Source organism: Euphorbia lathyris, chromosome 10 (genome assembly GCF_963576675.1).
Source record: "Euphorbia lathyris chromosome 10, ddEupLath1.1, whole genome shotgun sequence".
In the NCBI taxonomy this organism is placed as follows: domain Eukaryota; kingdom Viridiplantae; phylum Streptophyta; class Magnoliopsida; order Malpighiales; family Euphorbiaceae; genus Euphorbia; species Euphorbia lathyris.
The window spans coordinates 38,837,707-38,860,506 of NC_088919.1; the positions used below are offsets into that span (position 1 = coordinate 38,837,707).

At 36.5% G+C, this 22,800-nt stretch overlaps 2 protein-coding genes across 2 annotated transcripts; one reads left to right on the forward strand and one right to left on the reverse strand.

Moving 5' to 3' along the window:
- The first annotated feature begins 354 nt into the window (after positions 1–354).
- Positions 355–7,430, forward strand: LOC136208365 (coatomer subunit gamma-2). The gene is made up of 18 exons (XM_065999217.1): positions 355–619; positions 1,392–1,489; positions 1,615–1,665; positions 1,802–1,915; positions 2,018–2,218; positions 2,297–2,398; positions 3,095–3,202; positions 3,272–3,505; positions 3,679–3,929; positions 4,006–4,177; positions 4,281–4,436; positions 4,533–4,583; positions 4,727–4,867; positions 5,376–5,573; positions 5,701–5,832; positions 5,921–6,094; positions 6,372–6,611; positions 6,928–7,430. The coding sequence occupies exons 1-18, from the start codon at positions 574–576 to the stop codon at positions 7,120–7,122; spliced, it is 2,664 nt and encodes an 887-aa protein (XP_065855289.1). The 5' UTR covers positions 355–573; the 3' UTR covers positions 7,123–7,430.
- A 2,730-nt stretch (positions 7,431–10,160) lies between these two features.
- Positions 10,161–22,044, reverse strand: LOC136208746 (guanine nucleotide-binding protein subunit beta-2). Its single transcript, XM_065999897.1, has 6 exons — positions 21,645–22,044; positions 21,410–21,504; positions 12,458–12,882; positions 11,714–12,071; positions 11,106–11,219; positions 10,161–10,479 (listed from the first exon to the last, which is right to left on the reverse strand). The coding sequence occupies exons 1-6, from the start codon at positions 21,748–21,750 to the stop codon at positions 10,444–10,446; spliced, it is 1,134 nt and encodes a 377-aa protein (XP_065855969.1). The 5' UTR covers positions 21,751–22,044; the 3' UTR covers positions 10,161–10,443.
- Between the last annotated feature and the right edge of the window lie 756 nt (positions 22,045–22,800).

Here is a 22,800-nt window from a genome sequence, read left to right on the forward strand (position 1 = left end):
TCTTCGCCGATGATTGTATACTATTCTTCCGAGCCAACCGATCAGAAGCAGAAATAATACAAGCAGCTCTGCGCACCTACGAGACGGAATCGGGACAGAAAGTGAACTTACAGAAATCAACCTAAACAGACTTTAAAGTAGGCATTTAGAGGTAAATTGAATATTTTAAAAATATAAGGGAGGAATTGATTTTTTAAACAAATACAGGGCACGATATTAAGCTTTAAAGAAATTTAATTGTAGCTTTTGCCATTAAAGCTTTCTCCCAAAGTTAAAAAAAACTACAGTGACGTGGCGATATTTGATTAGATGAAATGCATCATAACATAGAACCACCCCCATACATACTATTATTTTTGAGCGTCAAGGTCTCACCTGGTAACACTAACACATCGCACAAAAAATAAAAGAATTTCGAAATTCAGATCTCTCGTCCTCCAAAATTCACCTCTGCGTTCATTAAAATAAGAGGGAAGGAGAGAGTAGGATAGAGATACTTCACAGCGTGATAGAGATACAGATTTGTGCATCTGTAAACACGATTGCAGATATTTAGATTGACAGTGGTTAGCAATGGCTCAGCCTCTCATAAAGAAAGACGACGACCGTGACGATGAAGGTATTTCACCAGTTTTTATCTTCGTCGCCTACCGAGGATCCGATTTCTTATCCAATTCTTTTTTTTACTTCGATTTGTTTCTCTCTGTTGAATTTGGGGCTCGATTTGCGGAATCATAGGTTGCCGGTGTTAGATCAGTTGTTAGCTTCTAGATCTGTGTCATTTCGTTGTTTCTAATCACTCTTGGTTATTTGATCCATCAAAACGGGTCAGATTGTTTAGAGCTTGTGCCATTGTTTTAGTTAATTAGCTGTAGTTTTAGTTGATCTGATCACTGTTGTCATCATATGCGATCGTTGGAAGTGGCATAAGCTTTCTAAAGCACAATGTCATTTTGGATTTTCGTTTTTGTGTTCAAATCTCCTCGCATTAGTTTATATAATGTGGATTCTTTTGAGATTTTTGATTTTTAGTTTTTAAAATATATGTTGTTGTTTAACCTGTGACATTCCTTATTAGGCAAATTATTTGTTAAACAACGTAATTTTTCATTGTCAAGTGACTTGTTTGACTGGTATATTTGCTGATTGGCAGTTTTCTCTATGTACTCATTCTATATTGGCTGATTTGGATTTGGATAGTTTATGGATGTTGTTCTCATAGATTTTGTAATGATGCACTGCAATTTTGCAATTGTGTTAATAATCATATCTTAGTTTGAAGGAAAGACTAATAACATGCATGATTTTTAATGTTCATTTTTGAAATAATAATAGCTTAATGCCAAGAAATGACTGATAACATGCATGATTCTGAATGTTTATTTTTACAGCGGAGTATTCTCCTTATTTGGGGATCGAAAAGGGTGCTGTTCTTCAAGAAGCTCGAGTTTTTAATGATCCTCAGCTTGATCCGAGAAAATGCTCTCAGGTTTCCTTTTTTTTTATTGCCTCATCTCTGTCTGCAGTTTGTCTGCCTATCCATGAAAATAGAGTGGGCAAGTGAGAAATATACAATTTGTTTGCTTATGATTTGGTTTTCTGTATTGCTTGCAGGTCATCACAAAGCTTCTATATCTTCTGAACCAAGGAGACTCATTCACCAAGGTCAATTTTTCTTCTATTGAGCTTATATTGTAATGGCCTCATGGGCCATGCATTAACGCTTTTGTAAGTTGCTGTCACATATTTTATTTATAATGTAACCTTGTGTGAATTATGTATTTCTGCATTGTTCTTGCAGGTTGAAGCCACAGAAGTTTTCTTTGCTGTGACAAAACTCTTTCAGTCAAAAGATATAGGTTTGAGGAGAATGGTCTATTTGATGATTAAGGAATTATCTCCATCATCAGATGAGGTTATACAATTGTATTTTAATAATCACTGTCTATTTGCTAAGTTGTTAGAACTTCTCGTGTGTAAGAGTATAGATACTGACTCATCATGTTCATTTCTAAAGGTTATCATTGTCACAAGCTCCCTTATGAAGGACATGAATAGTAAGACTGATATGTACCGTGCAAATGCTATCCGTGTACTTTGTCGGATAACAGATGGTACCTTACTGACCCAGATTGAGCGATACTTGAAGCAAGCTATTGTTGACAAGAATCCTGTGGTTGCTAGTGCAGCCTTGGTTAGTGGGATCCACTTGCTCCAGGTAAAGGCTGAAGTCTTTTAGATTTTTGTTTCTTTTTAAAAGACTTGAATCATTTGATTATATGTTTTAACTGCACAGACCAATCCAGAGATAGTGAAAAGGTGGAGTAATGAGGTCCAGGAGGCTGTGCAGTCAAGAGCTGCCCTTGTACAATTTCATGCGCTGGGTTTGCTCCATCAGGTGTGATGAATATTTAATTTGTGCTTAAGTTGCAATATTAATGTTTTTGTTGCCAATTACCAGCCATGAAAGATTATTACTAATATTTTCCGTATTTGTATTTCAAACCCTAAGTGCAAGCATTCTTATGGTTTTTTGGCATGGTTTTAATACTTAAAACTCATTTGAGTTTTTGTGATTGTGCTATGTCTATATTTCTAGTTCTACCTCTTTCGTTAAATGTAAGCACCTGCTGGTTATTTTTTACAAACTACCTATTTTTGTATGTTCCACTAAGTTGTTTGTTTAGGCTGATTGTCATTTCCTTTTCCTCTCCTTTTGCCGACTGACAAACTGATTCCTTTCTATTTTAATTGTAATTTTAGTTATGTTTCTATGAGGTAGCAACTCTATGGTACATATAACTGGTTTTTGTTTTGGAAATATTTGATAGACAATTATTCATGCACCATCTGTAATTTTGGAAGAATGTCAGGTAAATTTTGTGTTGCTGTTCATCATGAGGTTAAAAGGCAATTGCTGGATGTTTCCATCATTTGCCTACTTATTTTGTGCAACAGTTGAGACATGGAAAGTGCATTTTATGATGGCTTCATTGTCTTGGTGGAATGGTTGCTAGGGAAGCTGTTGCAGTGTTTATATGTGGAATTAAATAGATAAATGGACTAAGGATGTTTGTGATTTTTGAACTTGCAGATACGGCAGAATGATCGACTAGCTGTCAGCAAGTTAGTTACCAGTTTGACCAGGGGAACTGTTCGCTCGCCACTGGCCCAGTGCCTTTTGATACGTTATACTAGTCAGGTGGGTGTTATGCTTGGAAGTATGTTTTTGCTTTTTGTGCAAATCTTATTTTGCAGTTGTTATATACAGGTTATCCGGGAGTCTGCTGCCAACACACAAACAGCTGACCGTCCTTTCTATGATTTTCTTGAGGGTTGTCTGCGCCATAAAGCTGAGATGGTGATTTTTGAGGCCGCCAGAGCTATAACTGAGCTTAGTGGTGTGACGAGCCGAGAATTGACTCCAGCAATTACTGTTCTCCAGCTCTTCTTGAGTTCTTCCAAACCTGTGCTGAGATTTGCAGCTGTCCGCACCTTGAACAAGGTAGGGTTAATTTTCTTCAATAGAAAAAAGGCTCTATTTCTTAATTTCTCTTGGGTTCTATGAATGCTGCTTGTCAAGGAATTGTCTATATGGGGAAGGTGATGGTTTCTTTTGTAAATGTGAAGAAGTTGAGTGATTACATACTAATTACCGAAAGTTTTGTTGATTTTCAGGTGGCTATGACTCATCCAATGGCTGTTACTAACTGCAACATTGACATGGAGAGTTTAATTTCTGATCAGAACAGAAGTATTGCTACACTTGCAATCACAACACTCCTTAAGACCGGGAATGAATCAAGCGTGGATCGCCTCATGAAACAGATCACGAATTTCATGTCTGATATTGCTGATGAGTTCAAAATTGTTGTGGTGGAAGCCATAAGGTCTCTGTGTTTGAAGTTTCCCTTGAAGTACAGATCACTGTGAGTATTTTTTCCTGCCTTTATTATTCTAGATCTTATTGGTAAACACACTAATGTTCCTTCCCTGTGTTTCAAGGATGAATTTCTTGAGCAACATCCTCCGAGAAGAAGGTGGATTTGAGTATAAAAAAGCAATTGTAGATTCCATAGTGATCCTCATCAGAGATATTCCTGATGCAAAGGAAAGTGGGCTGCTTCATTTATGTGAGTTCATTGAAGATTGTGAATTCACATATCTTTCAACACAGGTGACATTTTTAAATAATTTTAGTATTCTTTTTTCAATTCATTGTTTTCTTTTTTAGTTGGTGATATCTGTTTGTTAATTTATCCTCTTTCTCCTTGAATTAGATACTCCATTTCCTGGGTATTGAAGGGCCAAAAACCTCAGACCCCAGCAAATATATACGTTACATCTACAACCGCGTTCATCTTGAGAATGCAACTGTTCGGGCTGCAGCTGTGAGCACAATGGCAAAATTTGGTGCTTTGGTAGATGCATTGAAGGTGTGGCACATATCTGTGGATGATGTTCGCTTCAATTACTCTTGGTGATATATTGGGCACTGACTATTGGTTGTTTTTTTCTCTGTTCTCTTCTAGCCACGCATTTTTGTTCTGTTGAGACGCTGTGTCTTTGACAGTGATGATGAGGTGAGTTTCTTTATGGTGATGAAAGTTTGTGTGCCCCCCCCCCCCCTCTCTCTCTCTCTCTCTCTCTCTCTCTCTCTCTAGATATATATCTATTATTGTATTGTATTTCTGTTAAGACTTATCTGTGTTGACGTGTTTTACAGGTTCGTGATAGGGCAACTCTTTATCTTAATACACTTGGAGGTGATGGCGAAGTTGTTGAAACTGACAAGGATGTGCAAGATTTTCTCTTTGGTCCACTGGATATTCCACTAGTTAATCTGGAGACCAGTTTGAAAAATTATGTAAGTCTGCCTGATGTCACAAACTTATGATTGTTTTGGCCAAACTGGCTGTATGAGTAATGTGACTACATTTACAGCATCAGTTACTGTTTTGCATCTGAACTCAATGTTGATCCCCGTTAACTACAATATTTAATTAGTGGCCGATACTCAAGGTTTGAGAAATGTAGGGGATAATATCCTAGAATAAGCTCCAATAAGGTTATGTTATCTCTTCCACTTTCTAGAGCAGGAAAGGCCTGCGAGACCTTCATCTCACAAAATGGAAATATTGGCTCACCATGGCATACTTTTAACTCAGAACCAGCTCATAACTGAATCTTGATATAGCTTGACATCAATTTCAAGTTAATGTATGGTTGGTTAGGGAAAACATCAATTATATTAACTTTATTTGTTTCGAAGAATATTATGAATACTTTTATTAGTCTGGGGAAGTGGGAAAATCCCTTTTATTTCCATCTATATATTGGCATTGTAATATTTGGTGCGTGAATTGTTGTTATAGGAGGCTTCAGAAGAGCCTTTTGATATTCATTCTGTGCCAAGGGAAGTTAAATCTCAGCCACTTGCTGAGAAGAAAGCCCCAGGGAAGAAGCCAACTGGTATTTCTGCTCTTCCAGCTGGTCCTCCATCTACCGTTGATGCTTATGAAAGACTACTTTCCTCCATCCCGGAGTTCTCAAGCTTTGGGAAGCTTTTCAAGGTTTTTAATCAAAATTTTATTTTTTTTATTATTATTTTAGTAGTATTTTGATTCTTATGTTACATTTCATATTAATGAACTCTGAGGGCTGATTTACCTTCTGTTTTGTATTTTCTTACTACAACAGTCTTCAGCACCCGTGGAGCTTACAGAAGCAGAGACAGAATATGCTGTTAATGTTGTTAAACACATTTTTGATGAGCATGTTGTGTTCCAGTACAACTGCACTAATACAATACCAGAGCAATTACTGGAAAATGTAATGCTGATTTTTAGAAATAAAAAAGTTCATCTTTTGCAAGGCGATATGCATTGGACATGCTTATAATATTTCCAACTGCTGACAGGTTATTGTTGTTGTGGATGCTTCTGAAGCTGAGGATTTTAAGGAACCGGTATCCAAGCCCTTGAGATCTCTTCCGTATGATTCACCTGGACAAACTTTCATGGCATTTAAGAAGCCACCAGGAGTCCCAGCAGTTGGAAAGTTTTCTAACATGTTGAGATTTATTGTTAAAGAGGTACGACCTCTGCCTTTCTTGTTGCTGTGAAATCTTTGCATTTACTCTTCCAAACATTATATTTTGGACATTAATTAATTAGGACATTTGATGTGGTCTGATTTATTAAAAGCTGGTTTTGGCACACTTGTAGATTCACTTTATGAAGCAAGCTTTACCTGTACTCTTAATAGTAGTCTGAATTAGATTGCCTCGTGAAAACTTTTGAACAAAATATACTGGAACAAATAATTCACAACTCATAGATTTTATCTTCATGATCGTGTGCCTGCTCCAGGTTGATCCAACCACCGGTGAAGCAGATGAAGATGGTGTGGAAGATGAATACCAACTTGAGGACCTGGAGGTTACTTCAGCTGACTTCATGAAGAAGGTTGGGGTGCCCAATTTCAGGAATGAATGGGAAAAAATGGGCCCTGATTTCGAGCGAGTAGATGAGTATGGCCTTGGCCCAAGAGAGAGCTTGGGCGAAGCTGTTAGTGCTGTCATCAGCCTTCTTGGCATGCAACCCTGTGAGGTTAGTTTTTGACATTTCGTAACAAGATTGTTGTGATATTTTAATCTCTCGGGATGTAATGTAGGCTTTTACACTTCGATTCACATATCAAGAAAATGGACTATTACATCTGATCGTCACTCTAATATTTTGAACAATTGGCATTGGATGATGCAAGAACTAAACTTTTATGCAAGCTGTCAAATTCTTTCCAATTGATTCCTTTCTACCATCACCTTTTGCGCCTGTAGTACTACAGTTTTGGATATACGAGAATAAGGTGTTGTTTATTGCTAAGATGTTCTCATTCTGTTGTGTATCTTCCGGGGTTTTCCAGGGCACAGAGGTGGTTCCAAACAACTCAAGGTCGCATTCGTGCCTACTATCTGGTGTTTTTTTCGGCAATGTGAAGGTCCTCGTGCGATTGCAATTTGGAATAGACGGTCCAAAGGAAGTTGCAATGAAATTGGCTGTTAGGTCCGAAGATGAATCAGTTAGTGATACCATCCATGAAATTGTAGCAAGCGGCTAAGTCGTCTGTATCAGTCCGGTAACAGTTGCATTCTTTGTTAAACGGTTCTAGTTCGGCCTGTGTTTCTTTTTGGGGAATGAGATCAGAGGGTGATAGCTGCAAGCACAGATAAATACTTGTTATAGAAAGAATATGTATGCCTTTTATGGATTCGGAGCCAGCTAGCTTGGGCAAGTAGTTTTCATTTCATGTGGGAAAAATTACTATTTGTATCATCCAACATATAAGGTCCAAAGGAGGACATTAATTTTTTTGTTCCATTTATTATTTTCTTAAATGTGGGATTAAGTATAGGGTTGTTACTTGTGTCAAGCTTGTTTGATATCTGATTGCTTTCCTGAGATTTAATTATCGAATATGAATTTTGAGACATTGACCTCCTTTTCGCATCAAAGGATATTTCAGATGTATGGTAAGTTTATTTGACGAATGATAAACCAATTTGATAAATAGTGTCATCAGAACACTTTTACTGTATTGGGGGTGTGCCTTGACACTCTGAAATCGTTTTTTATAAATTCTTGGATGATGTTCAAAATTTCCTAGAAGTGTAGATTTGCTTTTAATATATTAAATGGTAAAACTTAACTCTTAATGTTTTTAAGTTAGATTAATTTTACTTCTAATGTTTCTAAATAAGATTTTTTTATTTATTTAAATTGATTATTTGATTTATTATTTAACTATTACATTATACTTTTTACATATCAATTATGTGTATACAAAAATCATATTAGAATACTACAACAACAACATCAAAACCTTAGTTCCGAAATGATTCGGAGTTTGCTAACATGAACCATCATATAAAATCGTGAAATCAAATCGGATCAGCGACACAAATTCTCCCCCTCCACTCTGTCCTATCCACTATCATATTTTCCTCAATCCCTAATAAACTCATATCACTTTCGATCACCCTCCTTCAAGTTTGCTTAGATCTTCCCCTACCCCTCACCATTACATCCCTTTGCCACTCTTCAGTCCGTAATCCCTACTTTTGTCCTAATTATTTCATTATTCACCCGATCCTTTCTCGTATGACCACACATCCATCTCTAACATACGCATCTCCGCCACCGACATCTTATGGATGTGACATGCCACCAACATTTTTATGGATGTGACAGTACTTCACTGCCCAACACTCTGAACCATATAACAGTGCGGGTCTGATTGCCGTGCGGTAGAATTTTCCCTTCATATTAGAATGCCAAAAATTAAATTTGCGTTGCTATCATAGTTATAAAAATCCTACTAAAATATGAACAAATATGTTTGTCATGTATTACTTAATAACAATTATTATCATATTTATTATATTACTAATACCATTTACAAAGTGGATTGTTATTCGTCGCCCCTATTTTCCTTACCGTCGCCTCCTGTTTGACATTTTTGCCTTTTTCATTTTTCATTCAAAAAAATGAAATTCTCTCAACCCCGAAGAACAAAACGAAGAAAAATCACGCCTCCAAAACAATGAAAAATACTTGAACATCTAAGTTTCGTATTAACCAATAATCTGAAATTTAACGAATTTAACTTGAAACGAACTTTTTTTTTTCTTTGAATTTACTCTAAACGGGTAGCCCATACGGTCCGGTCCATGGACCGACCGTATGAACTACCAGTTTTGCCTAAGCAAAATCGGGTGGCCTACCCCTTTTTACCTAGGCAAAACGGGTAGGCCACCCGATTTTGCCTAGGCAAAACTGGTAGGCTACCCGTTTTCCTTTAGAAAAACGGATTTATTTTTTTTAATTATAATAAATATTAAAAATTAATTGGACGCCTCAATACGTATTTTTTATTTCCAATTTATCTATACGTTTTTCTATCCAATCAATACATAATTTATCAATAATTGAATTTACGTTCTAAAAGATAAATAAATATAAATTAACAAATAAAAATTAATTGCACACGTTATTACGTATTTTTTTATTTCCAATCAATAATTTATATATACGTTTTTTCTATCCAGTCAATACATAATTTACGTATAATTAAATTTACGTTCTAAAAGGTAAATAAATATAATTTACCAAATAAAAATTAATTGGACACTTCAATACCGTATTTTTTATTTCCAATCAATAATTTATCTATACGTTTTTTATATCAAATAAATAATTAATTAATTAATTTTTAATATTTATTATAATTAAAAAAAAAATAAATCCGCTTTTCTAAAGGAAAACGGGTAGCCTACCAGTTTTGCCTAGGCAAAATCGGGTGGCCTACCCCTTTTTACCTAGGCAAAACGGGTAGGCTACCCGATTTAGCAAAATCGGGTAGCCTACCCGTTTTGCCTAGGTAAAAAGGGGTAGGCCACCCGATTTTGCCTAGGCAAAACTGGTAGTTCATACGGTCGGTCCATGGACCGGACCGTATGGGCTACCCGTTTAGAGTAAATTCAACGAAAAAAAAAAGTTCGATTCAAGTTAAATTCGTTAAATTTCAGATTATTGGTTAATACGAAACTTAGATGTTCAAGTATTTTTCATTGTTTTGGAGGCATGATTTTTCTTCGTTTTGTTCTTCGGAGTTGAGAGAATTTCATTTTTTTGAATGAAAAATGAAAAGGGCAAAAATGTCAAACAGGAGGCGACGGTAAGGAAAATAGGGGCGACGAATAGCAAAACCCTTTACAAATGGTCTTCTAAAATATACAAAAAAAAAAAAAAAGTTCCAATTTATTGACAATTTTGTTTGGAAAGTGCAATGTGATGATAAAATGACATTTCAAGATGCACAAAACAACTCTAATTTACTGACAAATTTATTTAAATCTTCTATTAAACATGGATAACATTTTTGAAAAAGTAAAATTTTACTATTTCGTACTTGAAAAGTAAATCTACATTTCCCAAACAATCAAATGTTTTGAACATTATCCTTAAATTCTTACATATTTTAGAAAACTCTTGTTTTTCATTTGTCAGTCCTTTTTAAAACATAAATTTTTATTTTGCTTATGGTTTTTCAAATGAAAGTCCATAAATAAAAATAAAAATTAAAATGGTCAATTAACAAAATACGAAAAGCTCCAGAGCTCAAAAATGCATTTTGCACAAATTCTATACAGTATTACTAGTCAACTTTTAACAATTACAACTTAAAATTTGGATAACGTGAACAGAACAAGGCCAAAGTTCCAATTAACTACTTTTGTAATACATTACTAGAGGCAATATAAATTATGGTGTTTCTTCACATGGGGCTACCTGAGAATAAATTGAATCCACCATGTAACCATCATTCAGACGTGGGGAAGCAGGAATCCAGTAGGCCTTCTGAATTCGTCCGTTTTAGTCCTTAGATTACCTTCCTATGCCCGCCAAATGCCCATATCTGAGATTTAAACACCGATAAATCAGATACATTCATCTGAAACTTTACTGCCAGTTCATACATAAAACAAATTAAAGCGGGTAAGAGGCATTGGAATACTTGTATCTCAATCACAACATTTTCAATAGAAGCTGTGGAATACATGACGGGTATTACATCCGAAAGTATATTTCTTATTACATGAGACAACAGCATTCAGATGGTTCCAGTGACACTTCAAAACTGATCATGTCATCCCCAACCTAATACTCATTGCATGAAGATGACATGTTTTGGTTAGGTGTATACATGTGCTTCCCGAGAGAATTTTCTCTCAAAAAATTATATATGTGTTGGTAAAGTATCATAAATATTATTATTATTTTTAGCAAATGTTGAAACACCCTTAAGGTCAAAAGTTATATCATGGTTTAGTGTATAGTTTGACAGTGTCGAATAGGAATTCCTTGAACTTAATTTGGCAAGTAACAAGAAATCAGACTTGAAATGGGGCTAGCTTTTACTAGGGAAATGTTTGATATTACATGTGCTGGATTGGAGGGAAGCAAGCTTATATAAAGGAATCTGTCACAAATTTATATGGAATTAATTGAAAGAAAAATGGAGTGACTTATTTGCAGACTAACCTTTAGGTTGGTATCATAACTTCCTGTACACAAGGCACTTCCATCTGCTGACAAGCCTAAACAGCTTATCCTGCCTTCATGTGAATTCTGCAGAGCTCCCAAGTCTAAAACAGCCTGCAAATGATTGAAATTGCAATTATAATTCAAGTCAACCGATCCATACAACAGAGCAAAGTGCATATGCATCCGAGGAAATTTTAATTGGCGCAGATGAGTAAAAGCTAGATTTGTAGTCATTAGATAACAGTTCCAGCACTCAGTTTAGCACACATTACCCGCACTTATAGCGGGGGATATGAGCTGCCTCGTATGCAATTATTTTCCAGAACTTTACACCTCACAAGAGGAACCATAGCATAAATTCAAGTACTTAGACCACAAGAAAAAGGCAAAAACTGCAGTGAAATTTAGAAAAAGGTATATGAAGAGGGAAATTCTCACATATCCATTCAAGTAACAAATGGTGCAGATGATTAGAAACTGATAACATCACACCCCTTATGTAGAATTTGGAAAATGATATTAACAACAGAAGGAGAAGAAAACTCAAATCCCTGCAGAACTTAAAGACAAAATACAAGGCATATCCTTACAGTAAATCTGTATACCTGAGCCAATAAAGTATCCCAAACATAGCAAGATCCATTTGAATATGCAGCAAAGAGAAGTCTTCCCGATATGGAGAATGCCATAGAGGTCACATGCCGAACCTCATTGTCATCATGCTCTTGATAGTATACCTGTAGTTGGTGCCCAGTTCTAATGTCAAACAACCTACAAGTTCCATCATCTGAGCCTGTTCCAAATCTATTGCCATCTGGAAAGAACTTTACAGTATTAACATCTCCCTCGTGCCCATGAAAATTCCGTACAGCTCGACTTGCAACACGTGTGTCCCACAATCGTGCAGTTGAGTCACATGAACCAGATACAAACATTCTTGAGTTTGATCCATTGATTGAGATGCTGAAATGCAGAATGTCATTGTATTTAATAATTCTGCTGCTCCACATTTTAATATGAAGTCACTTTCCATATTGTTATTTAGATTGTTATAATGTTGTACAATTCTCAATACCAATGAAATTTATGCGAAAAGGAACTTAATAAATCTGAATGATCTTGACATCAAAAGATAAATTATTAGATTACAAAAAGCAAACTCCTTCAAACATATATGGCAATTAGCCCTCCAATTACAAACCTCCAGTAAGTCAAAAACTCTGGAATGTTTATGCATTCATACTCATGCTAAAGGAAAGAATTTTCTTCTAAAATAATATGCTTCATGGAGAGGATGGCAAAAGGATTAAAGGAATAAGCCTGAAGTTCTAAAACTATAAGTGATATACCTTAGCACATCAGCTGTGTGTCCAGACTGGAATTCTCCTCCAAACACAGAAGTTCGAAGACCGGTTGTAATGTCCCACAAAACACAAGTCTGATCACCGGAACTTGTAATCAGATGCGTGTCCTCATCTGGTACATACTGACAAGAGGAAATATAACCCTTGTGTCCACTAAGCATCTTTGATACTGGTATATTCCCATCCTTATCAGCTGGTGAATTCAGATTGAAAATTGAACAAACACTGTCAAGACCACCACAAGCAACAGATTGGCCAGTTGGAGAGAAGGCACAAGTCATGACCCACGCACAAGGCAGCTTTATGGAGTGAGTTTTTTGACTTGTTAGAGCATTCCAAACTATCAACCGCCCATCCTGAGATGCACTGACAATTCGATTCTTTTCAGCAGTCCAATCCAATGAATACACCTGCCATTTTCTAAAAAATTCAGATTCATTTTCATAGTAATAAATGACTTCATCTAAAGTTCAGTTATTTTCACGCGGTGCATAGAAGGTTGATATTAGTGTATTGAAATTAACTTTATATTAGTCATGTGGATATCAGAAATAATAGTTAAAATTTCCTTTTTTTTTTCCCTAAAACTATTTTTTGTCAATCTGATGAATGCACCTGCGAGTTCCTAAAAGATTCAGATTTCATTTTCATATAATGAATGATCCATCTCAAGGTCGGTTATTCTCACACGGTACCTTGAAGGTTGATATCAAAATTAACTCTACTATATTCACGATGGATGACAAAAATGATAGTTCTAACTATTACTTAGAAAATGGGATTTAGGTTTTCTTTATTTGTTTTTATAAGAGATACAAATAATAAAGAGCCTGAGGTAATCATTTATGACAATAAATCTGTATTAGACAACCAAGCAAGAAATAAAAGCCATGGATCTAAGAATCCAGCTGTGCAGATACAGATTGGCACCAATTTAGTTGTGCCCATGTGCTTTCAAGCATTTCAGCACCAGAACGAGCTTCAAATTTATATGTACACGAGGCCAAGCAGGCCAAATTAAAGCCACATAAGAATTTGAAGAGTTCCACAAAGTGCCAAAATGCGAGAAAGGCAGCAGAAGGGACAGAAAAAGAGAGCAAATAAGGGGATTGAACTTCCACAAAAGAATGATCATTGATGAATGAAGTTAATAAATATCAATAACTGTACAGCAAAAAAATAGTGGAGTCAACTTCAATCTAGATGATAAAACCTTCCAAGGCTTCCTTAAGCATTGTCATTATAAATCATTCTATTGTAAGCATATTTTGCCAGAATTCTAGAGGCAGACAGTGTATCAAAGTTTTTTTTTTTTTTCTTTGAAATAAAACACTTCTTAATTATAGAATCGGAAGAAAGAACAACATTGAGATAGGGTGGTGGACATGCCAACACACCACAAACAGATTGAGAATTGAGCACCTTGGCTAAGAGATGAGAGGCCGAATTCGCTGAACGTTTTATATAAGAGACTGAGCAATTGCCTAGCTCTTTTAAGATACTAACACAATACAAAATGACCTCAAAACCAAGCGGTTTACATATTTCTGAAATGCGTTCTGAGTTAACCATTGTCTCCATAAGAAACACTAACATGGGCCGGTGGACCTGCACCAGATCCTTTAGAACACTAACTGTTTGTGGGTTGTGCAGCCCACGGTAGTTCCAGCTTATGAGACTCATAACCCCATGCGGGCCTGGACTCCAGGACCCGCTCCATATCCGTTTTTTGATAAGATATCAGATTCTACTTCCATACTGACATGCTCCATGCGTGGCCGTTTTGGATCGTGAATAAATCTGTGGATTCTGACTCTCCTTATTGTTTGAACTGTCAATTCGGGAGGGGCCACCACTTGTTGGTATATTCTTGCTCCTAAACGCCCTGGATTTAAACTTATCCCCTTGTTCAACTTCATCAACGTTTGAACTGTCTAAATTATCCTCATCAACTGCCTCCAATGGATTCCTCAGCCATCTCCCCTCCAATCTGATTCAGTGATGGTGACTCCCTTCACAGGCTTCCATATTGATGCTAGCATATTCTTCATACTTTTAAGGTGTACAGATTTGGTTGTTAGAAACTGACCAACGGCAAAGTAGAAACATTGGTTCGTAGGATTAACATGTTCTTCTCCCAAAATCACCCCGTGTTCCTCATCGTCTTCTAAACATAATCGGGAATAGGCCTCCATTAATCCCTTCCCTTTGTCCATTGAAAATCAGGTCGAAACCCTAACTTGTAAGGTAAGTATCGCAGGAAATATAATTAGGTTAAAAACTTCTCAAGAGAGAAGACAGTAAACGCTCCAACAGGAGGGACTGAAAGCTAGAAGTTATTTAAACAGAAAAGATGTTTAAGAAAAGAAAAAGATGAACAAACAAAAGAAGAGAAGTAAAGATAAAATCTTCAAGTAAAAAAAAAGGTAATAGAGTAGAGAAAGAAAGATGAAGAAGAAACAATGAACTGGATGAATGGTAGAAGGAGACTCTCATCGGGCCGTCCTTGGAAAATTGTTCCTAAGATTTCCCCAAAACAATGGCTGAGTGGAAGCAGAAACTAAATAATATGAATAAATCAGAAAGTGAATGTACAAGGGAGAGAGTAAGAGGATGAAAAATGCATCAGGCAAATAAAATAAAGTTCAGAGACTCATCCAATCCCCCAGATGCGAGGTACCAAATAGGTTGAGGCAGTTGGAAATTGATAAACTACAATTTAACCCCTAAACTTGTACCCAAGAGACAACTTGTTTTTTCTTGACCGATCCACCCTAACTCGCCATCTGGTTCATTCAACTCAACACTTGTATAGTACTAAATTGAGTAACAAGTTGCCTTGAATCAACAGAAAAATGGGTTAAATGCACCATTGGTCACTGAATCTACATGGTTGTCTCAAAATGGACACTCTAACTTCAATTTGTCTCAATAAAATCACTCAACTTTGAGTTTTGTCTCAATTAGGCTACTCAAGTGATTAAAAGGCATCAAAATGATGACATGACTAACACGTCAGCATGAGTCAACTCAGATCAAGCGACACGTGTCTTCCAGGTATGCATCACTTGGCTGCCACGTGTCCATTATTTTTATGAAAAAAAACAAAATTTAGTTTTTTTCATAAAAATAAACGACAAGCGGCTGCCACATGTCCTTTCGGTCAGAGATTTGAGTTGACTCATGATGACGTATCGGCCACATCATCATTCTGATGCCTTTTAATCACGGGAGTGACCTAATTGAGACAAAACTCAAAATTGAGTGCTTTATTGAGACCAATTGAAGTTGAATGACCATTTTGAGACAACCATGTAAGTTCAGTGACTAATGGTATATTTAACCCACAGAAAAACACAATAAAGTGTAAGCTAGCTAAACAACTAGCCAAGAAACATACTAAGAAAGGCTAATCTCGGATTCTTAACCTAGTTAACTACAGATTAAATGGTTTAGCTAACACACGGAAAATACTCTGGCACTGTTGTGGCTACTCCAAGGATCGCGATGATCAAAGATGGATATTAAACTATTAGTATCAATTTAGCCAAAGTTTAAGGGTGAAAAGTAACATGTTATGTGTTTACAATTTGAGACGTAAAACATGATAATTGATAATCTCCTTGTAATAGAAAAAAGAATAATTGTGAATAATAATTGTATTCTATATTCACTTGATCAAGGTAAGTCAAACAATCACAATTACTCAACATTAATGTTGATTTATAAGATTAAGCTACTGTTATGGAAGGTATGACTATACATTCTGTAACACTCCCCTTCAAGTTGGAGCATAGATATTAATCATACCCAGCTTGATAAATATAGTTGATTTGTGCTCCTGGTAAAGCTTTGGTGAACACATCCGCTAGTTAGCTCCCTATTCTGACATGTGGAATAGAGATTGTACCATCTTCTAGCTTTTCTCGAGTAAAATGACAGTCAACCTCTATATGTTTGGTTCTTTCATTAAACACGGGGTTGTTTGCAATATAGATGGATGCTTCATTATCATACCACAACTTCGTTGGTTTTGTATGCGCAAACCCAATTTCACCAAGTAGATGACGTAGCCAAACAAGTTCACACTAGTCTACGTCATAGCTCGGTATTCAGATTCTGCACTCGATCTAGAAACTATAGGAGATTACCCCCCAACAAATATACAATATCTAGTGGTAGAGCGTCTATTTGTACAGTTTCCAACATAATCTGCATATATGAAACCTTCTACAGTGTGATGACCATGGTTTTGATATAATAAACCACGTCCTAGTGCACTCTTTAGATATCTCAGAATATAACTGATTGCATCCCAATGTGATGTCCTAGGAGAGGACATGAATTGACTTACAACACTCAATTTCAAGACAAGTAAACCGCCATCTTCAACCGTTAACTTCATAGTTGGTATCATAGGAGCATCACAAGTCTTTGACTCGGTTAAGCTAACATCATTCAATGGGTCTATAGAGTATTTCCTCTACGTTAGACATATTCCTCTACTACTCTCTATTCCCGAGAAGTATTTCAAAGATCCAAGATACCAAGGAACTCTTTTAGTTTCGTAATTCGATCGTCATCATTTCCAGTGATCACAGTGTCGTCAACATACAAAACAAGCACAAAAAGATTGCTTCAATCCATATAATGACTTTTTCAACTTGCATATCTTCCAGACTCCCTCTAAGCAACAAACACTGGTGGTTGCTCCATATAAACCTCTTCACCTAAATCTCCATTCAAGAAACCATTTTTTACATCAAGTTGATGAAGCGGCCAATTGTAAATGGAAGCCAAGGAAATGAGCAACCGAACAAAAGTGAGTTTGGCAATATGAGAGAAAGTATCAAAATAAATCAATGCCATATGTCTGAGCATATTTTGGCGGCCAAACGAGCATTTAATCAAGCTAATGCATCATCAAGGTTCATTTTAACAGTGAAAACTCCTTTGCAACCAATATATTTCTTCTTGACCAGAAGAAAAACAAGATCCAAAAGTGTGGTTTTGTTCCAGAGCTTTCATTGTTTCTCGCCAACCAGGATAAGCTATAACATCCGAAATAGATGATGGAACAACAATAGAATATAAAGAGGCGACAAAGGACTCAGAGGAAGGTGAAAATGTATTATAAGAAACAAAAGAAGAAATCGGATAAGTGCAAGTACGTGTACCTTGTCGAAGAGCTATGGGAGGGTTAGGGCTAGGATTAAAAGGTGTAAGGTTTGGAGCCGAAACAGACGAGGGAATACTGGTGTCTGAACTTACAGCAGTTGCCTCAATCGTAGGTTGCACACACGCTGAGAGTAAACATGACGAATAATAGGCCGAAAGGGAGGAGAAACAACGTGTTCGCTTACATGAAGTCATCATCAATGTTATCGGAAGGCATAGCCGGAGAGGACGATGTTGGACGAAAGAATGATGTATTTTCAAAGAACGTGGCATCTGCAGCGGCACCCTAATGAGTAACAAGAGTACCTTTCTAAAATCGAGAGTATCCCAAGAAGACACACTTAAGAGATTTGAGATCAAGTTTTGATATCTGAGGACGCATATCTTGAACGAAACAAATACACCAAAAAATTTGAGGTGCAAAGGAAAAAGACTGTGAAGGAAAGAGAATAGAGTACGAAATTTGACGTTTAGAACAACGAAAGGAATACGACTGATGAGATAGCAAGTAGTGGAAGCGACATCTGCCTAGAAAACTTTAGAAAGTTGCATTTGAAACATTATTGCTCGGGTGACTTCTAACAAATGTCGATTCTTACGCCACACCACTTTGCTGAGGTGTAACAATACAAAAGGTCTGATATAAGACTGGAAAGTGATGGATAAGTATTCTTTGGCTTTGGCTTTGGCATTGGCATTGTCACTTCTCAAAATGCGAAGATTTTATTAAATTGTGTTGTAATTTCAGCATGAAAAGTACAACACATTAAATAAATCAAAACTATACTTTAAAGGATAACGCCATGTGACATGAGAAAAATCATCCACAAAAGTCACAAAATAACGATAACTGAGTTTAGACTCGACAGGGCAAGGACCCCACACATCAGTGTGAACTAACACATTTACTTTGTGATGTTTAGCAAATTGACAAAGTTCACATTCCATATTAGATTCCCGCTGAAGACTAGGACACAATTTCTTCAATACGGGAAGAGACGGATGACCAAATTGACAATGAAGTTGTAGCAGAGAGGAGCTTGTGCGTGCAATCGATCTTGGCACCACTTCAGATGAGTCAAGAACATAAGTCCTTCACCAGTTTCTCTCTACCAACAGTCTACTTCGTACCAAGATCCTGAAAGAGGCAATAAGTGAGAAAGAAAACAATACAACAATCAAGGGTTTTGGTGAGATCACTAACTGATAAGAGATTAAAAGGAAATTGAGATAAACACAAAACAGAGGATAAAGAAATTGTGTAGGTTGGATGAGTTATTCTATGTCCATTTATCTTAAGGGCTTTGGTGAGATCATTAACTGATAAGAGATTAAAAGGAAATTGAGATAAACACAAAATAGAGGATAAGAAATTGTGTAGGTTGGATGAGTTATTCTATGTCCATTTATCGAGGCTGTAGTCTCACTAAGTAACATATGGTAGATTGGTAGAAGTATAAAAAGAAGAATGCATGTCTTGCTGATAACATGATCTGTAGCACCATAATCAATGACCCGCCTACGAGATGAGGTGGAGAGGCAAGCAACATGACTATCTATCTCAGCTAAAGCAGTAGTGGAAGACTGTGGTACACCATGATCAAGAGAGAGCTACTGTAACTCTAGCATATCTATCTACCGAAATCGTGACTGTTGGAGCAGGAGATGATAGGATACCATCATGGGCAACCACGTTGGCAAATTTCTTGGTAGTATTCTGCCCGGCGTACTGCGAAGACCTACCATGTAACTTCCAACATTTCTTCTTGATGTGGTCCTCACTGCCACAATGATGCCAAACTCGATGAGAATTACGAGCATGATTCTGAGGACCACCATTGACCCACGATTCATATTGCTGATCAGATTGTTGTTTCTTGAGTTACTATACTAGCAGTCATGTCACCACCATCCTTATAGACAGGGAGCAGCCGAGAATAAAGATCGGAGAAAGATGGAAGTGTTCCGCTAGTCAATATCGGACTACGTGCTATATCATACTGAGGAGCAAAGCCCGCATTGAACAAATACATGTTCCTCTTCTTCTTACATACATTGGATATCGGCAACAACAGGAAATTTAGCTCGTTTCTCCTCAAAGGCCCGTTTAGAGTCATTGTAATACCGAATAATGAAACATAGTATGATCCATCTGTTCAGAATGATAAACCTTTAACAATAGGCTATGAACACGAGACAAGTCCAGTTTACTTGTATACATAGACTCCAAATAGTACCATAATTCCTTGGTAGTGTCAAGGTGAGTGATAATGTCATCAACAATGGGATCCAACATCTTATGAAGCATATTAAACATGTAGTCCGCCATCATCCACACCTTCCTAGCCTCGACATCAGTTCTTGGTGGGGGATGACCAACCAAATGATCCCCTAAATCAGCACTATTAACAAACCTAGAAATGGTTCGTTTGCATTAGCCATAATCCTTGGCTCTAGTCAATTTTCGATCCGTAATTTTAGCATTCCCAAAGGTACCACAACTCAACCGAACAATAATAATAAAGGCCACAATATTGTTTACTTCAAGAATAACCACACCAATAAAATAAAGAAGGGCAGAATAGGCCAAACTCTACTGGAGAAATCACTAAAGTCAGAGAACCACAGAAAACCAAATGCAGAAACCCAACCGGACAAAGAAGCCGAAGTCAGAGGAGCAATGACCAAAATCACCAAAAGAGAGAACCAACTGGACATATAAGCCATAATCAGAGAGGCGACATTGTCAAAAGAAAAACAGCTGTGAACGGAATTCGCCGACGAGTGGGGCGGTGTGTGGCTCACTCGCGATGATTCTAGCACCAAATTTTGCAGATCGGCCGATCAATGACCGGGAGAGAGATTGGGGATGCAGTGAGATAATTGGAGGATTTTAAAAAATGAACTACTCAATGTTCCTCATAACAAAACAACTCTGAGAAACTTAACTCGATGCCAAATGCTACACTGTGATACCATGTAACGAGGAGGGAAGAGAAAAAAATAATTGTATTCTATATTTACTTGATCAAGAAAAAAGGGTTACAAATACACATATTTATACACACTAGAAAGGCTATACAAGGTAAGTCAAACAATCACAATTAATCAACATTAATGTCGATTTCCTAAGATTAAACTAATGTTATGGAAGGTATGACTATACATTATGTAACACACGTGAGAAATGCGTTTCACATGAAAGAAAGAATTTGCCATGCTTGTTGATGAACTCCATATGAGTTACCATGTTTTATTGCATCAAACGAGGTGTTGAAGAGTGTTCTCAAAATTTATCACAATATCTAGAGATAAGTACTTCTTACGTTCTCTAACATCTGTTCTCGATAAAGAGTTCTGTGGAACTTAATCCTACAGGGATTTTATACATCTCAGTTGATGATCTAATTATTTAAGCACTTCTACTGACATTTCTACTCAAGTTCAATTTGGAATTTCAAATTACATTGTCCTCTCAAAATAGTCCAGTTCGTTCTACATTTCTTTTCATTGTAGAACACTAATCCAAAAAGAGGACATTCACAACAGTTTATACATATTTCCCCTAATTTCCCTGTTTTCTCTTCCTAGGTTCTGTATTAACCCACAAATTTCTTTGAATTGCTCAATTCCTTTCAATTAACATGTCAGAAAGAAACAAGAACATAAGAAGAGAAACTATTACTCCATTGAACAAAAGTCTGAATACATAAATTTTGAAAAAATTTATACAAAGCTAAATGAACAGTTAATATTTACCTTGCCAGTATGTCCTTGAAGCGTCCTGCAGCACACCAGATCGGTGGACCCAAAGCTCACCGGAGACTTCCCCTGCGCCCTAGCATATCCCGCAACTGCCACAGGCTCAATCAGATCCATTTTTTGTTTTAATGAAAAAACAATTCAAGGAACAAAAAGATGAAACATACACAAATATCCAATCACAAGGAAAAGACAAATCACGAAAATCGTAATCCATAAAGAAAAATAATACCATCCGTGTCGAGAAGCAGAAACCGCTTCTGCTTCAACCGTTCCCTAAGAGTATTCACCGTCTCCGTTGCCGTAACGTGGCGCGCCTTTAGTTCCGCAACAGACATTTCTCACAATTCAGGAAACCAGAAACAAAGAGGTGAACTAAATAGCAGACATTTCTTTAAGCTCGGATTCGTTTTTGAACCGCAGTGATCAGGTTGTACAGTGTGAAACGAAAAGAGAGCAGAAAACAAATGGAATTTGGATAAGGATTCAATGATTGAGAATTGAAAGAAAAAATGCAATCAGCTTCTGCGATCGAGCGAGACAACAGAGGGGAAAAGGCGGAGGAAGGAAGAGGCAGAAAGGGCGATGGTGATGGTGATGGTGGTGGTGGTTTTAGAAGAGGTCTGAGAAACATTTTTATCAGAGTTAACTGACGGAAGGAAAGGTGAGAGACTGAATTGACTGACGCCGCCGGGCCCACTCTTTCCCACGTGTCAACTAAGTTAATCTGTCTTCTGCACCTTGACACGCTGCTGTAAATTAATATTATATTTAAATTTGTTTAATAAAACTAAAAATTAAATATTTAAAAATAAATATTAAGTATAAATATTATAAATATTTTTATTATTAAATGATGTAATTATTTAATAAATATTAATAAAATTAATCACTTAATATAAAATAGATTTGGGGTGAGAGGTTCGAACTCTCGATCAAAAAGTGTAGTAATAAGTAAAGTTAATGATATAGTAAAACTTATTTAGTCCAAAAATTGTTAATGATGTAGTCAAATTTATTTAGTCCATTATTATGCTAGTTTTAAGCGATATTTGTTGGTTTCGACTTTAGAGTTCTAATAAGTAAAGTTGATTTTTATTGATTTTAGTTTTAGAGTTGTAGTAATAAATAAAGTTCAAAAAGGAAAAATAGATTTGGAGTGAGAGAGGCTCGAACTCTCGATCAAAAAGTGTAGTAATAAGTAAAATTCATAAAGGAAAAATAGATTTGGAGTGAGAGAGGCTCGAACTCTCAATCAAAAAGTGTAGCAATAAGTAAAGCTAATGATATAGTAAAATTTAGGCTTAATAAATTATTTATCCTCTGAACTTGTCTAAAAAGCTTGATTGGTCACCTCAACTTTCAAAGTGTTCTAGTAGCTCCATTAA